Below are 18391 nucleotides of genomic sequence, written 5' to 3'. Positions count from 1 at the left end.
TGACTAAGGACAAGGTTAATAGTTAAAAAAGAGAGATATTTAGGTGAAATGATGTATTTTTGACACCTCAGTATGGGAGAATTCCCCTCATGAAGGACGCGCCTATGTCACATGCTTGAATGAGTTTTAAACTCCCAAATAATGAGATATTTTTATCTCTCCTCTCTCTTGTTTCAACTAGATCCAAAAAGTGAGCAAAACTGACCCAAAAATGGTCAAAAATTGACCAAACTGATCTGAAAAATTCTAGAATCAGTTGGCTTGGTTAGAAGCTCAATTTTTCCTATAAATAGAAGCCCTCCCCTTTGTTGAAACTTAATAGTGTTTTGCACTGTTACCCTGCCTCTCCCAAGTGCCAAAAACCGTGAATTTTACTCATAATTCATTAGTTTTTTGACCTTCCCTCTTCCAAAAGATTGGTGGCCACTCTTGTTTCAAACAAGAGTTGAACCCTCAAACCAAACCATCAAGCCAAAGGAAAGCTCTCAAATTATCTATCTGGCGGGGAGTGTTCAAAGGACAGCTCACGCGGCAAAACCTGCCGAGGTCTTGAGCAGCCTCGGTATGGTTAAAATGGTGCGCTTCCGGTACGATGGACGAGGGCCGACGAAGCGGTCCCTGAGTGAAGTGCCAGGACACCTAAGGAGGATCCTGGAGGGTTCTGACCAGGTGATGCACGGGCTCGCGATGCCGAGGACACCCATGCGTATATCGTGGAAGATATATATATGTATGATGACGAGAAACTTATTGTAGTCTGTTATTAGATCTCGTTGCTGTGGCCAGCTGGTCCCAACGGAGAGTCCAGAGTGGTACTATTTTTGTGAAACAAGGGATTGAATGGAAATTTTGAGTTATGAAATCTGTGATCATATTTGATTTGTCAATGGATTATTTTTATATTAAAGTTTTAAAGAGGAGTGTGTGCGTATCTGTTTTCTAAAGCTAAAGTTAAGAAAGGCATTTCAATTATGGGTGGGTGAGTACTTGTTTGGATCTACCGATTCCAATGGCAGGGTGGTGGCTAACCCATGGGCCGGATGGGATTCGGCTGGAATCAGTGGAGTTTTAATAATCAAACTGAAAAATCTTAGGATTACGCTAGGATTCGAGTAGATAGTTAATTCCTTGATAAATTTGTCGATTGAGTGGATCAACGGCTGTGCCTAATCTTGATTAGGAAAAAAGCGTTGAATTGCTCAGATGATCAAATTATATCAATGATATAATTTGATCAAATTATATCAGTGATAGTTTCCTTCTATCTGGTTTATTCAGGTGGAGGATAGTTTAGATTTTGATCTCGCTAGAAAACTCGTTAAGAAAAATTCAAAAAGGTGGAATTGTCCCCGCTTTTCGGGCATGGAAAATTTTCTCAGTTTCGGTTTTCGGAGTGACTACCAGCCTAGTCTCGTGCCCGGACATTCGTGGGCGAGGCTCCGAGTGAGAAACCGTGCCCCGCGCATGAGGGGGCTGCTTTCGCTGTCAACTACCGGGAATCCGGTGCGCAGAAGGGGCAGAGGGATCTCACAAGAGCCTTCTAACTCTACCTAAAGGGGGTGGATTACCAAAGCGTGATGATGTCAATTTGAATTTTTGAATAAGTAGAGATAGGAAAAAGGTGAGGCAAGGCGAGAAAAGCAAAAGGCCCACGAGGAGGGGAGGAGGGAAATACGAAAAGATTGCCACATGGCACCTTTCCCGTAAGATATTAAAGAAAAGATCAGTCCACAACCGCCGACAGTGTGAACTCACATATTTTCAGTCGGGACTCGGGAGACCGAGTAGCCATTTACGATAGTAGAAAAATGCAGGTAAGATATTAAAGAAGAAGTATTTCCACCGCCCATCAGTCCGCAGTCGCCCACGGTGTGAACTCGCATATTTTCAGTGCGATAAATCCGACCGAGTAGCCATTTACGATAGTAAAGCGGCTTATTAGCTTCTTTAGCAGGCTGCAGGAGCTCATCTTCGCATCTAGCAAGGATCTTGATGCAGGCTTACAGATCAAATCAACAAAGAAGGCCTTCAGGCTTCTGGTCTGGTATGGATTAGGGTGTTAGGTTTTCTGTTACGCTTTATGTGTCATTGAGGAGATTGCAGAGAATTAAGGTTTCCTTGGCCTGCAGAGTTTGTGTGGAATCGGCAGAGAATTAGTGTTTCCTTTAACCGCGGGAATTGTGAGTGAATTCGCGGAGAATAAGGCTTTCCTCGGCTTGCAGACCGTGCGAGTTCTTCTGTTCCCCGGACCTTGCTGCACTGCAAGGTCCTTCATAGTCCGGAATGGCTCAGGGTTCGCGTGACAATGATGACAAGGTTGCTCACTTCCAGGCAGTGACAGGCTTGCAGGACTCCTCGCTGTGTGCCCAGATTCTGCAGGCATATGGCTGGGACCTCGACCTTGCTGTAGGCTCCATGACTGAAGGTGGAACGAATGATGATGCCCTCTTTGCCAGACACGACCACATCGATCACTCCAGTCCAGTCACTGATGCCAATCCACGCTCTTCAAGCTCTCACATGTATGGATCTCAAGATGGTATCCGCACAGATGGCATGCATCCTGTGGATGGACCTTCTAACAGTATTGATAGAGACGGCATGCATGCAAGTTCTGTAAATGCAAACAGGTACCAACCGATTGTGCCTCATCAAGCAGGACCAGGTTTAATGTGGAGAGTTGCCACCTTGCCCTTTTCTGTCATAAGGGGAAGCTATAATGTAATGTATGGGGCCTTTGGTCTAGGTATGTGGATTGCTGGCGGAATTTTGACACACTCAATAGGGGCTCTTGGATTGGCTGGGCGGCAACGTGACATGCAGGGAGCAAGTCCTCTTCTGCCTGTGTCATCCGGGGCTGCTGAGGCCCTTGCTTTTGTGAGAAGTTTTGAGAGAGAGTATGGAGACTATCATCCCGCCTTCCAAACCACAAGCTTCATGGATGCACTTAGGAGGGCAAGGGAGGAGTTCAAGTTTCTGATGGTGTATCTTCACTCTCCAGATCATGAGAATACCCCTTTATTTGTTGAGCGGACACTTTGCTCTGAGGCAGTGGTGCAATTTGTCAATGATAACTTTGTGGTCTGGGGTGGCAACATAAGAGCTAGTGAAGGTTTCAGAATGAGCAACAGTCTCAAAGCTTCGACATTTCCATTCTGTGCAGTTGTCGTGGCTTCTACGAACCAACGAGTTGCCCTTCTGCAGCAGGTTAGTCTCTTATGAATTTATGTTAGTTGGAGTCCTATATCTTTTTTTCTCGATGAACATGCACATAGTTGAAGGAGATTACAGGGAAAATCTTTTAGTATGGGATAAAGGGTGTTTTGCACTATCAAATTTATTGAACATGCCCATGTGTTGATTTGAAAATAAGACATAAGATCATTTGTGATGGAGATTATAAGGGTTTTCCTCATGTCAGTATGGGTCCTGGGATATATTTGTTGACTATGCAGCACCTGCAACAGCACTTTAAAAGTTGCTGCTGTACCAGTGCTGAATAGAGAGCCATAGGCCGGGCATGGAAGACTGGCAGCTTTTAAAATCTTTGGGGCAGCCCTATGTGCATAGTTGCTAGGGTTGTTTTGAAAATCGTTTCTTTCACATCCTAGACGTTTCAAAAACGTTTTATACAAGAGGGGGGGGGTGTACATGTCCCAAAATTTATATATAAGTTTATAATATGCAAAAAATATGTTGCCTTGCCTGCAAAACAATATTAAACATGCATCATTTACACATTAAAATGTGTTTACAAGTTAAAACTAAAGATTCAAGGTGACCTGGTTACAGTGGGCACCCAACCAACCAATTGGCATAAATAAATTGGCAACATCAAGAATCAAGATCCGGATTCCATCATCAATAATGGCAATTGCTCAAAACTCAAGAAGCAATATCTAAAGCAGGCAATGACATAGACTACTGAGCACTCAAAGTGATCACAAAAAGTCTAAGTTGATACCAAAAAAAAAAAGAAAACTAAAGTTTGAAATACACAAAGTCTGGGCACTCAATCCTCAATGTCCTTATCAATAGCCTCCTAGATAAAAAAAACGCCCAAATTATATCGATAATAGGTGAGGGAAAGAAACGTGTTTCATTCAAAAGAAACGTTTTTGAAATGTTTCGTTTCATAAAAATGAATTAAACGCGTTTCTTTGACGTGTTTCTTTGCAACTATGCCTATGTGCAAGAGGAGCCAAAAAGTTCAAATCAAGCTATCTTCATGGATTCTTGACTTCTCCTTACTATATGCTTCTATTGATGTTGTGTCAAATTTACCCGCAATCTTTCAAGTATAAAGCTCTGTGTGCACTTGGTAATTTCTCAGCTAAGCACTAGATTTTCATGAAAACAAAAACAAATTAAATAGCTTGTTGAAGAATCTAGTGAAACCCTTCTTGCCATCAGGATCGTAACTCAAATTGCACCAAGCTACCCCGCAGCAATTTTTTGGGTGTCGGCGGAAACTCATCGACCACCCAACTCAGTCTGTGTGACTACATGGCACCGGCGATGTAGTTTGTCCAACAAAAATTCCTGTTATCTAGGTTTGCTAACCCAACTTTGGGTTCAGGAGCCCACTGTCTTTTTATCTCATGCAGCACTTCTTGCATGCTAGCCAAGACTTTCAAACTCATATCAAGATTCCTTTGTTCCAAATCACACAAATCGATCACTAGGCTTTCTGCCCAAGGCTTCAATCATTGTTCAATATTTTAGGCAGCTTGGAATCTGCATACTACAACCGTTGGCTGCACAACACTTTTAATGATATCACAACTTTTTTGTACCCTTCCTCTACACTTGCAGCTTTTACTACTACTGTTGTTCATACAACTCAACTAGTTGCTCCGAATCCCATACAACAATCTAGTAGGTAGCCCAAACAAGTTTAACCGTTTGACACAAGCTTTACACAGAAAAGCAGCCGTTGGCACAAGCTTTGCCCGGAAAGTTACTGTTGGCATGAGCTTTGTCCGGAAAGCAACCATTGGCTCAGACTATGTTCAGAAATAAACCAAAACAATTAATCCAAACACACCTTCTTGGGCTTCTGGCAAAGTAGACAAAGCGGCCTCACAATGTTGATGCGTCTGCAAGCAAGACATCTGTACTTGTGATGACGTGGCAACCTAAGGGTGAAAACTTACCAAGAGACAAAGTACGCTTGCCAGAAATCTTCAGAGCAGCTGGTTTTGTGTTTGTTTTTGCAGCTGGAAGGACCAAGGTCAAGTGCTGACCTGGTTTCTGCACTACAAAAAGTTTTGGAAGAACAAGGTGCTGCACTTGTAGCGGCAAGAATTGAAGAAGAAGAGAGGCAGTTGAATAGGCGCTTACGTGATGAACAGGATGCTGCCTATCAAGCTGCTCTCCAAGCTGACCAAGTACAGTACCTTTTCTTTTCTCTGTTGTTGACTTTTGCTAGTGTTTTCTGATTTTTAAAACCTGTTTAATCTCATGACTGGTTTAAGACTTTAAAGCCATAAGAGTCACAAGAGATGCCTTATCTTACACGTGCCTGCCCCAACGTAGCTGGCTGTCATGTTACCTGATAGTGTAAATAATCCCTATTTATATTGTTTGGTCTTATGGGTCATATTTTTCCCTTATGAAGGCTAATATGATCTATCTCTCACATGCCCTGTTAGGAGCTGTTGGCTTTTTCCCATGTTATGCTCAAAATTATTATGGTCCTCTTTGCAGGAAAGAGAGCGGAGGCGGCAAGAGGAAGCAAAGCGCTTGGCATTCGAGGCTGCAGAGGCCGAGCGGAAACGAAGAGAGGAGGAAGAGGCTGCAGCAAAAGCTGACCAAGAGGCTGCAGAAAGGGAAGCTGCTATAGAGCGGAGGCGGCAGAAGAAGGCCATGGCGTTGGGGTCTGAGCCAGAGAAAGGCCCAAATGTTACAGAGGTATCTAGCCATACAGCCTTAGATTCTTCCAGAAAAGCAGTATGATGATTATTAACTTTTTGCCTAATTTCAATGTTCTCTGTTGCTGAAGGTGTTGATACGGTTTCCAAATGGTGAGCGGGGCGAAAGGAGGTTCCACTCTTCTGCAACAGTATCATCTGTCTATGATTACGTGGACTCTCTGCCTGGTTTTGGTGCCAGAAGCTACAAGCTGGTTTCAAATTTTCCTCGGATTGTTTATGGCACTGATAAGCTGGGAATTACTCTGAAGGAGGCTGGGCTGCACCCTCGTGCAAGTTTGTATGTTCAAATAGAGGATGAGTAGGCTATTGGGCTCTCGTGCACAATTATGAGTTCAGTGCTTATACTTTCAGAAGAGCATGTCCTCAAATGAAGTGTCAGATTTTAAGTCAAAAGTCTCTTTCTGAATGTCAAAATTGTGCCTTGAAAGCTCAAAGCATATATTTGGTCACAGCGAAGTGCTGCTTGTTTTGAGATTGTCTCAATCTTGGAACCTTGATAGTTATTTCTGTTGCTTAGAAAGCCTCTCACTGGTAATAATGTAATGCTTCAAAGTTCCTGGGCCATTAAAGCTCATGCAAAATTTACATGCTGGGATTGTTGCAACTTGGAAGATCAATCACTTCACTTTTTCTGTTCTAGTGTGTCACAGACTGTCGCAAACTTAGAAGCTCAATCAGTTTATTTTGTGTACCACGAAGCTGTGCCTTATGTTTCAAAAACCCCCCTGGCCCCTTATGCTCACAGTAGAAGACGTTGTTTTGTAACTTTTAGCACAGCGAAATACTGATCTGTAGTGTATCTTTTTCAAGCATTAATCATTACATACTAAAATGAAAGCTTGAAAAATACTCTTGTTCTTGAAAATCTTAGAGAATATATTTAATGGAAATGCAAAAAGAAAACATTTTGGTGCCATATTATTTGTGTACTTTGTCTTCATAAACTGAGCTTTCCATTTGGAGAGTAGATTTCTAAGACTTTGTGTCTCCTAAATGTTGAGTCTCTTTTCTTCACCTTTTTCTCATTGAAAGGCATGAAGAACTTCACAAAGTTCAGGATTGACGAACATGTTACATTTGACAGGCCCCTTGTGATCCTTCAAACCTTCCCAGTTTAGGTGCTATTAAAAATTCATGCCCAGTTTAGCTTGCTGCTGCTGTGGTTGCTCCAAAAAAAATAAAAAAATATTGATTTGCTTGAGGTTCCCTCGTATGGTCTGTGTACCCGATAGATTTATTATTCCCATTCAAACTCTCTGGCGTATAATAATATGTGAGACCTGCAAAGAAGTAGGTGATGAGTTAAAAAACCAATCTATAGATCGAGTATATAAAATTATCTACAACCCTTAATTTCCTACACGTAATTGATTGGTAAAATATCACTGTATTTTGTAAGGTATTGCGTTTATGAATTTATTTGCAAGAGAAGGAAAATACAAAAAACAAAGCAACTTTTTAACATCAATACAAGGAATTTGATGGCCAATTTTAACCAGAATGCTTGGACATGGTTTCTCTGGTACATTGAAAATGTATAGTACAAGAGAGTAGCTTGATTGATAGAGAGCTATTTGTTTCCCTCTAGCTCTTCTCAAGGATTGTTTACCTTGCTAAATAAATGGTGGCATTGATGCAAACCTAAGCATACATAGAACTAATTTATCAAACATTCATTGTAATCATTGCTATGTAGAGAGAAACATATAAATAAGCATGACTTATCAAAATGATATGGCATTGTACAAACCTAAGTATGTGGTGCACGAAGGGGGATTGTGTCTTTTCATTATGAGAAATTTCCTTATATACAACTGGCCCTTATTCAAACTTGGGCACCCAAAACTTACTCACTAAAGCCTTGGCTGGCCAATATCTCATAATATACAATCTTTGTAGTGCCGTTACGTAACACTTATTAATGTACTCAAATGGAGGAGCATTCTATTAATCCAAAATGAGATTATCCCCCTACCTAATGTAGGTTCTCTCCTCAAAACCTATTACCTAGGTTGAAAGACCTAGTTGCCGAATTCATGTCTGTAGAAGTTGCGGCATGACTGAAGCTTTTTTAGGGTTCCTCTAAACGCTGAGTGAGAAGTCTATCATATCTTCAAATGTGACATGCATGTATCCTAGTAGACACCTAAGGCAATGGTAGTAGAGCATTATCCCTCGTTCCTATGGGCCTCTCTTCATGTTGAAGCAAAGATGTTCTACATCATGCCCATCATATCTTTCTTTTGGCTAGTCGATTAGAACCATCATATCTTTCTTTTGGCTAGTCGATTGATCAACTTTAGAAATAGAACCACAGCCACCAATTAGAACCACGATCAGCTTTAGAAATAGAACCACAGCCACAGTTTTGTTGGTAGGAGATACACTAGGATTAACATTCCACCTCAGTTTTGTTGGTCAACATTCCACCTCAGTTTTGTTGGTAGGAGATACATTAGGATAAGGATTTAGTAGCTTACTCTAGAGAGGGATGGAAACATGGGATAAGTTACAGAGGAGGAGGATTGTGGGGTTTCTTCTTGCCCTTCTCCTGAACTAGGTGGAGGTTGGGGAGGTTTCACACTCTTCATGAACTCATGGAGGTCTGTGATTTCTTCCGGGTCTACATTTAGATATTCTATATATGTTCACAATCAAAATCATAAAGGACATTTATTAGCATAGCCTCTACTTGTTTATGTATTTTTCTATATAGTTTTATGATACCGAAGGGGTTATATAAGGTAGATTCGGAAAGGTTTAGGTATTCATGAGTATCATAGACCTCCACCCACCCATGGCTAATTACCCATTGATAGCTTCTAGCAACAACCTCGTAGTTGGCCAGTGTGGATGGCATGTCATCTAGAATGAACAGGTCAAGTTTGTTGACACTGTCATCCAGGATAGCCGATTGTTGCAACACCCGAAAATGTCTTTGGGATTAGTAAGCACCATATCTCCTCTAAGTATTCCCATTACTAAAGTGGGGTCTGCATCTCTTTCTGTGTTTTGATATATTAGAGTTAAATCTCCTAAACTGAGGTCTTTTGTTAGGTTGATTTCATATTGCAGCAGTGAGAGGGTTAGTCTAGACAAAAACAAAGTAAGGGTTTGAGGAGGGGCCCGAGGAGTCACCGGCAAGGAACCTATCTCTGAGGCACGCTCGATAAGTTGGCATAACTCCGTTTGATCATGTCATTGAGGTCATTCTTTGAGGGCTAGCTGCTGCTCCAACTAATGTATCCTTCTATCTTTTGCATTGAGGAGCTTGGAAATTGTAGCTTCTCTATATACCTTCTCTTTGTTTCTTCTCTTGCAGTTCTGTGGGTGGTTACTTGGGCTTGAGCCTCCTCTGGTTGCTTGAGACGATCCGTGCCAATGCTTGGCTACTGGTGAGTTACTAGTTGACATGTTCAAGAACTTGTTGGTGACTTTCCAACATCTTCTCCATTAACTTGGTCTTTGCTTAACACTATCGTTTAGCTCCCTTATTTTCTATGTGTGTGCTTTGTTGAGTTGTTCATGCTTTGTTTGCATGTCTCATCACTTTCTGTTGAGCGGTAGCTTTTTCTTCTTTGAGCTCGCTTATCTGTCTGGTAAACCCTTCTTCTTGAGCTTGGAAGGTTGCATGAGCTTCCTTTAGTTAGTGTTTGTGATGTGCTTTCTCAGCTTTGTTATGTTCCACTTCTTTCTAGAGTTGTTCCTTAGCATGTTCGAACTGCGTGCTAAGTGTCAGTTTCCTTATGCCTCTTGACAATTGTATTGCTCAGCAGTGTATTATGTTCTTCCAAGGCCCTCATCTTTGCTTCTCAATCCTCCGCAGCCTTTAAACTCTTAACAATTGTTTCTTTGTGTGTGGCCTCGGTTGTTGCAGCTAGCTCTTCTTTTAAGGCTTGAACCTGGCTGTTGGTTGCTTTGATATGTTTCCATAGCTTGGCATGCCTGTTGTGTAGTAGATGTGTGGTCATGAGGTGGCATTGCCATACTTACTGCTCCTCTGACCATATATCTATGCTGGTGGAAGCGGAGCCTTCTATTTCCTGAGGTTGGAGTGTTAGCAACTGGTCTATTCCTTCCAAGCTCTCTTCCAAGAATGTATCTGCATCTGCTGGTTGGCATGGCCAACTGCTCTAAGAATGAACTTTGTCCTTCGAGGAAGTCGAAATCAATGCATCTTCCTTTGCAAGGACTGGGATTAACCTCTTGCCTTTTTTGCTTTTTGGCTTCTTTGTCTTGTTCCTCCAGATTAGGCTCTTGAGGTACTGAGGCTGTTTCCTTGATATCCTTAATGACCTCTGCATGTGGCTGTGGTTGCTCCTCCTTGTCTTTTTGTTCTCCCTTCTCAATTGATGGGGGTGGATCTAAAAGTATTGTAGCATGCAGAGGCGAGAGGTTTTTGAAGACCAAGTTTGTCGAGCTGGAAGGGGGGGTTTGGAGTATAGATTCTGGTATGTTCGATTCCCCTGTCCCAAGGGTAACTGTTTGATGAAGCTAATAGTTCGAGCTGGAAGGGGGGGTTTGGAGTATAGATTCTGGTATGTTCGATTCCCCTGTCCCAAGGGTAACTGTTTGATGAAGCTAATAGTTTCTACACCTGTTACCTGCAGGGGAACTTCCTCGCCTTCTAGGGCTACATTATATTATGCGATTTCTTTGGCCACATCTTCCTCTAGTCATGTGGCTTCCTCTGTGACCTATTATCTAGTTATTCGCTTTCTGGGGGGATCTGCAAGGCTGCCTCTCATATGTTTTGGTTTCTCTTTCTTTCCTTCCTTGCGCCTTTGGACATCTCCTTCATGAGCTCTTTGGTGTCCTTGAGTACGGCTTGCCCCTAACTGCAGTTCTGCTTATAGTAGCTGTGTGCAGGAGTCGACATCACCTTCTGTTGGACTTGTGAGACAGCCTATTCTTGATGGGCAGTGGGTATCGGAATGTTGCTTGCATGGATTAGAATCTTGATGAGGAGTTAGGGGTTGCAAACCTTCAATTGGTGATATTGGAGGTAGTTCTCCATCTCCTTGTGTAGGTACTATGCCCAATCATCTTCCTTTTCTTCATGCACCCTGGCTGTCTTGTGAAGGGGTATGCAGTTGTACCTGTCACCAGCTTGATTTGCATAATCATGGGCATGGCACGGCAAGCTCTCTCATCCACTTCCTCCTTGATGTTATCGTACTCTACCTTATTAGAATTGTAGGATAGCTTCTTCAACATATCCTCCATAGGCATCTGATCAATGTGATGGAGATGTGTTGCCAATGGAGGTGGCAAGAGAAGGGCCTCTCTGATTATGATTCCTACGATAGCTCTTTGGATCCATCGGGCTTGGTGATAGTTCCTCTCTTGGTATTTTTGTTGTATGTTTTGAGGTACTCTGCACAGTGTTTAATTGAATGTTCTGGGGAGTACCCCGACCATCCTTCCCAAGCCCACTTTCTCCAGCGTGTATTGCACATCTGTGTCTTCCAGAATTTTGAGGCACTCTCGGCTGTGATACTAGAAAAGGAGGTTCCCTTGCTCTGTTTGGACGTCCTACTGGATCATTGTCCCCTTCAAGTCCTTGGCATAAGGGCCAAGATAAGTGAGTTTTGTTCCTCGATGCCCTCTCTTCTTTTTGTCCGGTGATTCTAGCGCAAGATCTTCTTTTGTTTTCCTCTTCCTTTTTGCCACAAGAGATCCGATGGCAATTGCTTGAGTTATTACAGGGGTCTCTTCATACTCTGGGTTGGAGTCTTCTGCGGAAGCTATCTGGAACAAAATCAAGAGAGCATCAACCTCTACTGAACTGGTAGGAGTTCAAGAGCTCTCGGTACATACGTGTTATGCCATGAAACTCGTATCGAAAAGTTAGAAGTTCATGTTCGGCCAGGTATTTGACGGGTTTGTCAATGCATTTTGCGACGTGAAATGCAACCTGGTGCAAGTCATCCTCAAAGAGGTGTATGTATTATGGAAAGAGGGTTAGTATGGTGAGCAACAACAGAAGTGCAGTGTTGTCATGAAATAGTAGAATTAGCATTTCACGGTGTGAAATGGTACTTCAGCCGTGAAACAGCAGAGTTTGGATTTCACGACGTGAAATGGTATTTTACATGAAAAAGCAAGATTAGCAGTTCACGACATGAAAAGGTTAGGTGGTTAGTTGGGATTCTTGTTAGCTATTATTATTGGATCTAGAACATTTGTAAGAGCAAGAACATCAAATGGAGTCGTGAAATACCAAGGTTTGGATCTCACGCTGTGAAATAGCAAACTACAATTTCACGTCTTGAGATCTCTGTTTCATTAATGATTGTGATCTTAAGCACATTATGCGATGCAAAGTAAATTGATGAATCTTTAACATGCAAGGAATCATGATGATGAGAAACCATTGAAGTATTCACATGCAAGAGTGTATGAGCTCCTACCTGAGAATTGGAAGTCGCGAAGTGTTAGGCTGAAGAAGTGCACGCGATTGACACAATCGACAGAGCGTAGATGCAAATTTTCGAAGATAAGGAGGAGTGAAGTGCAAGAAAAGGGAAAGGTAATCGTTTTTATGGTCTAGCCGTCGGCATGGCGGCCATCTTAATTGGGCATGCCACGTGGCAAGATGTGATTCACTTAACCTTTACTTTGTACCCATTAAAAATTGAAGCCATTCCTTGGTATCTAGGTACTTGTCCCTTGTCACCATACGCTTCCCTTATTTCCAGGGGAACCACGTTGGAACTTTGGAGCTTGTAGGTATTTGTTGTTGTAGACACCTTAGTTCGGAATGGGAACTCCTGAGTTCTCCTTCCATCTAGTGGAGGAGAACATCTACCAAATCTTCATGAACCTGTTGTTTTTCTTGTGCATGTGGGTCCACTTCAGCGTTACCTTTGTTTAGAACTTGGCCTCGCTTGATCTCTTTGGTTGGTGACATTGGTGGTGTTACATTCTCTTGTTTACTTGGGCGAATGGTTTTCTTCCTCCAAACCAATTTTGGTGTTGTCTTGACACATGATTTAGCTATGTCTTGATTCTACTTGTGCATGTGGCTATCTGCTTTTCTTTTGGAGGTAAATGCCGCACTTGATTTTTTGTTGCCCCTTGATACCCATACTTGCGTGGCTCCTTGATAGTATCCTTGGGCTGCTAGTAATTCTTTTCTTACCCATCGCTTTTGAATGCTTAACAGTGCTCGGGCTTGTTTGGGTTGCTCCATGGTCTGGTCCCTTTGGCCCTTACATGCATCCCTATTGTGCTTCCTTAACACTCCTGAGGTGTTAACATTATCATAATAGAATTGGGCTCCAAGCTCGGACTTGGGAATCCATTGTTGCCTTGCCGAATACATATAGTGCTTTTGCGGACAGCCCTCTTAAGTGGTGAGGTTTGTTAGAGGTGGACGCTTGTTCCATGGATCCTCCTGATTTGTGTGTCACTAGCGGCTCCATGTCGCATGCAATTGCTTTCTTCCCTTTATTCAAGGGACTCCATAATGGGATGGTCATGGGTTTATTACCATGGCTAAGTTGCACTTTTCGTTGCTCCCATTGTATGATACAGTTGGTGGTGCAAATCCAGGATCTTCCCAATATGATCGCCTCTTCCATTGTGCCAGCAGGCATAACAAATACCTTCCCAACCAAGGGATTATTTCTGATGGAGATGTTAACATTCAAAAACCCCATTGTTTGTGTAACTGACAGATGTACACTACAAAAATAGGCATTAGTTGCCTCTAGGTGGGGTTTCTCCTAACGCTACCCAAGTTTCATAGGAAATCAAGTTGTGACTTAATCTCGTATCAATCATGTACACTTAGGCGTGTAGGTTCAATATACAGGTCATCATCCTCAAGCAATGTGAGTGAAGCCATGTTTACATACATGTAGCGTTCTCCCCTGGAGTCTCTGTTTTTTTTTGGCTTCCACTTGTTTGATTTTTTTTTTTCTAGCTCTTTCTTTTGTTTCAAAAGATGCTCTTATGCGAGCATTTCTTGGATCAGGGGTCCGGGATACTTTTTTTAGCTTGTTTCCATTGATATAATCCTCCATTTCTAACCCATCGATAGTCTCGATTCTGATTGACCCTTTGGACATTCTAAAGGATCCTAACCCTCGATATTTCAATTTGTTTTTCCTAGTGCTTCCAACACCATACATGAGGACAAGGTTCCCTTTTTCAAGTTCTTTGTATTTTAGGTTATGGTCAAACCGATGCTTCCTTCGTAGTTTCTCGACCATAAGCCCATGCGATGCAATTAGTCGTGTTTTATCAAGTTTCTCCAAAGTCAATTAACCTCTTGGCTAGCATTCTCCTTAAGCCTTTCTTGTACCGCAATACGTAGGCTTGAAACTAAGAACTCTATAGACATTACTGCATCAATGCCATAAGTTAGATAAAAGGAAGTATATTTTGTCGCCACCTTATATGACGTACGATAGGCCCATAGAGCTGCAATCAACTTGTGCTTCCAATCTGTTCGACCGGCTTCTAAGGTCTTGATCATGATAGTACATAAAATCTTGTTAATGCTCTCAGCTTGGCCATTTGCTTGTGGATTTACGAAGATTTATGATGTACTACAAGGAATCCCATGTGAGTAAATGTTCAATCACCTCATTGATGAAATGTGAACCCCGGTCACTAACTAATTCTAGCAGGCAACCAAATCTAGAAATGATTTGTTCATACAAGAACTTGGTCGTAGTTCGAGCATCAACTTTTTTTTTCGAGAAAAAGATCCTTCGATTAGATTAGTTAATGAAAAACATCCACAAAGAGCTAAGTACAACCACGACGGGCTAGATACAAACTCGCCTCATATAAGAACGAGAGAAGTGATCATAAGGAAAAAGCATCAGCTTTTTTAGAGGCTCTTGCCTCTACCCACTTCGTGACATAATATGTGGCCATGATCACATATCGAGCTTGTGTGACGGACGCGAATGGGTCCAACAAAATCAATGCCCTATTTCTCAAAAGATTATCTTACAATTACAGGGGTAAGTGGTATCCTGTCTTTTTGCTAGGGAATAACAAACTGTTGACATTCTTCACATCTCTTCACAAATTCTTATGGCATCTCCGAATAGCGTAGACCACTATAGTCCTGCTTGAAGAACCTTGTGAGCTATGACTTCTCCAATAAAATGTCCTCCGACAATTCCCGAGTGTGCTTCTTCCAATACTATAATGAATTCATACTCTCGCACACATCTTCTGAGAATATCGTCTTTGCCCAGCTTATATAGTTCTCCAACAATTAGTTGATATGGTACAACCAACTTAATAAGCCAATGCATCTTATCGCTCGAAGTCAATGTCATGCAAGAACAAGTGTGAACCGATTCCGTCATCCATTAAAGCACCACTTGAACCACTTGAAACTCAATAATAGAAAAACTTGCATAACAGCTACGATGCTTCACTCCATGACTTTAACACTGTGCAAATGTATCACTAATTATCACCGTTGACCACATTGGGACATCCTAGTTAGGAGGTAGAGGTTACTACTCTTCTACATTCTGAAATAGAAGTGCCTTGTGCTTTATGAAAACCCAAGCAATACCTCATTAAATGAGCTATCGTTTGGCATGAGTATCAGTAATTTAGAGAGGCTTGAAATCAAGGCTCGATAAAAGCACTTTATTCACATGCTTATAAACTAACCAATTTTCTAGGCTAAATTTGCATATTTTGATAATATTTTAACTAAAAACTAGTAAATTGGATAAGGTCTTCATATACTTCTAGTGGGTTTTTCCAAATTTCACCAAGTAAAAATACATTGAAATGCCATTTTTTTGTGGAGTCATACTTGAAATCTTAAACTTCTAAAGAAGTGTCCCCCTTGTGTAGAGCAGCTAGGTATGTAGCAGCTCAGAGGTCTAGCCTAGTTTTTCTACCAAACCACCTTTACAGAGTTCCACTCTGTAAATGGTAGACCATAGGAGTGATAAGAGTAAGGGATATAGTAAAAGGTGAAAAAGAAAGATGAAGAAAAAGACTACCGAGAGGAGGCTCATGTGTCAAAAAAAATCTGCATAATCTGTGAATTGTTGACACTTTTAAGGTAGGTAGGTATGGCATAGTTTCACAAATCCCAGACACCGGAAGGTATAAAGACAAATAAAGGGAATGCAATAGTATAAAGTATGCAATTTAAGTTGCGCAAAGGGCGCTTAGAGTTTAACATAGTGCCTGCTGTGAGGCTATTTTGGATTGTTAACTTCATATTGAAAGAAAGACCTGATTCTTAGGCTGTCACATGCTTCTAATCCATCAACTGCATTAAAAAAAGACGACCTCTGTTTACAAAACTGCACTTACTAATTTCATGTTCTGTAGAGTTCAGCCCTTACACTCTCTCAAATGTTTGAACCTACAGGTCTGGTTAACATGAAACCCCGAATTCCTGAACATAACTGAGACTTAATATTTACAACTACAGAATTTTTGGGGTCAATTACTATTTGAATTCAAGTTTGCCACATAAATCTCAGATGTTGAGCTCCAGTGCCTCCTAAGGAGGCCCAACAAGCCTCAAAAAAGAACTCCAATTACGTAGAGAATGCCAGTAGTTAAACATCAAGCATAAACATTTGTGTTTCTGCTTGTGTGTGATGTAAAGAAGGCTGCATACCACCTCCTCATTGCTGCTGCCTGTGAGACCTTTGCCTCCTTGTCATGTAGCTGTTTGTTGAATCCGGAAGCACGCTAACTGCCTGAGACACTGGCTGGGACTCCACCACGTTCATCGTTTCATAAGGTGCTTCTTGTTCCTGTCTAAGGTATGGTGGCTGAGGATATCGTGGTGCTTGCTGTGAGTAACCTTGTTGGGGTGGCTGTGCTTGGTAACGATAGCCAGCACCAACTGTTGGGTCGCCCTGAGAGTGGTTTTCCATCGGCAGTACAGGCGCAGATGTGTATGTGTAGTTTGTTACTGGTGATGGTGATTGGTGGCCTGATGGTGGCTGTTGGAAGCCAAGGGGCGGCTGAATTTGAGAGACATCCTAATGTCAAGTAAGAGGCACAGAGTTAAAAGTAACTATAATTGAAGTGAGTTGGCCTAACAAATGAATCTTACAGCAGATTAGACCTTAACCCTGTCAATCTGCATGCTTCCAAAACCATCCTTTCCGTTTATCCTAATCATTCATTTCCTGCTTAATGTCAGCGTTAATTTCACGAACCATATAATTTTGTGCTGCAAATTTAGGAGGAGATCCAATATTCTTGTTGCAGCTATACATTATGTATTTAGGTGATGGGGTTCGCGTACACAAACACACATGTAGATAGATAGATAGATCTAAATGCACGCATGTATGACACAATGTTTTTGCTATGGGTTATATATTATATATTTAGGTGTTGGGGTTGGCACACGTGTACACACATGCATGTACACACATAGACACACACACACACACACACACACACACGCACGCATACATGCATATATACACAACCTTTTGTGTTGTGGGTTTTATATATATTACATATCATATATTTAGGTGTCAAGGTTTGCATGTGCACATGCAAGATAGATATATGTACATATATAAGTGCATGTATATACACAACTTTTTTTGTTGTGGGTTATATATAATATATTTAGGTGTCGGGATTCACATGCACACACATGCCGAGTGCCTGCACATCACACGAGAGTGCACACTCGCGCACACATTTCATAGTTGTCACGGTACGAAAATACGATACCGTACGGGAATTTTCGGTACGATATGAAATTTTGGAATACCGTACGATTAAATACGGTTTTTTTTATTAAAGAACACCTACAAACATAGACATTTTCAATTTGGAAGGGTAGAGTCTAGAGAAGTTGTTTCAAACCAAAATATCATTAAACTAAACAAGTTTGAAGTGACAAACAAAAGTACATAAAGTATAGAGGTGCGATGCGATCATGCGCGCTAGGCGCGAGTACAAAAAGAGAGGCTAGAGCCAAGGCCCAAGGAGAGACTAGACAAAGGCATCACTATCAGAGCTCTCGCTGAAATCATCCTCATGAGAAGAGGACACATCAATGGCCTCGCCGAAGTCACCATCGCTAAGAAGGTTGCCCTCACCATCGAGCTCGGGCTCTCTAAGCTCATGTGAGAAGCCAAAGGGAGCATCCTCATCTGCAAGAGCGAGTGTGGAGCTACCCGATCCACGCCGCACATAGGTATGCACTATGTCCCTGGAAGCACCACGAACCGTGCATCCACGGCTTCCTACTTGCACTCCTCTTGTCGTCGATCAAACAACTCGAGCTCTCGATAGATCTCTGCATAGATCCTCTCCTCCTCCTCATCCTGCACTTTGTTTACACTCTCAAGAGTGCCCCCTGTGAGCTTGAATGCATCCACATTCACCTACATTGTACAATGATCAAGTCACAAGCAATGTATTAGAATTTGGTTCCAAATTTCAATAAACATTGAAGTTTGAAATTTGAATGCTTA

General features: G+C 41.8%; 2 protein-coding genes across 8 annotated transcripts in view; one reads left to right on the top strand and one right to left on the bottom strand.

Annotated features, from left to right (window-relative positions):
* Positions 1–1906: 1906 nt before the first annotated feature.
* Positions 1907–6540, top strand: LOC147607150 (plant UBX domain-containing protein 10-like). 4 transcript variants are annotated; one of them, XM_086790951.1, is made up of 5 exons: positions 1907–2044; positions 2130–3207; positions 5220–5390; positions 5710–5913; positions 6005–6540. In XM_086790951.1, the coding sequence occupies exons 2-5, from the start codon at positions 2284–2286 to the stop codon at positions 6236–6238; spliced, it is 1533 nt and encodes a 510-aa protein (XP_086647077.1). In that variant the 5' UTR covers positions 1907–2044; positions 2130–2283; the 3' UTR covers positions 6239–6540. The 4 variants fall into 4 exon arrangements, with proteins under 4 accessions (XP_086647077.1, XP_086647079.1, XP_086647078.1 ...); XM_086790953.1 differs by lacking the exon at positions 5220–5390; XM_086790952.1 differs by having other exon boundaries at positions 1919–3207.
* A 471-nt stretch (positions 6541–7011) lies between these two features.
* The window catches only part of LOC147607149 (HVA22-like protein i), a 34223-nt gene continuing 22843 nt past the window's right edge, over positions 7012–18391 (bottom strand). The window contains exon 6 of one of the 4 annotated variants that reach the window (XM_086791194.1): positions 7012–7216. In XM_086791194.1, the coding sequence (XP_086647320.1) occupies positions 7184–7216 (33 nt within the window). In that variant the 3' untranslated portion in view covers positions 7012–7183. Of the gene's footprint in view, positions 7217–16329; positions 18302–18391 lie in introns of those variants that run through there. The other 3 variants (XM_086791192.1, XM_086791193.1, XR_015264846.1) reach the window with 3 other exon arrangements.

Source organism: Cibotium barometz, chromosome 56 (genome assembly GCF_041138505.1).
Source record: "Cibotium barometz isolate CiBa-2024 chromosome 56, ASM4113850v1, whole genome shotgun sequence".
Lineage (NCBI taxonomy): Eukaryota > Viridiplantae > Streptophyta > Polypodiopsida > Cyatheales > Cibotiaceae > Cibotium > Cibotium barometz.
The sequence above is the reverse complement of the archived record's forward strand: the minus strand, read 5'-3'. Positions and strand labels throughout refer to the sequence as shown.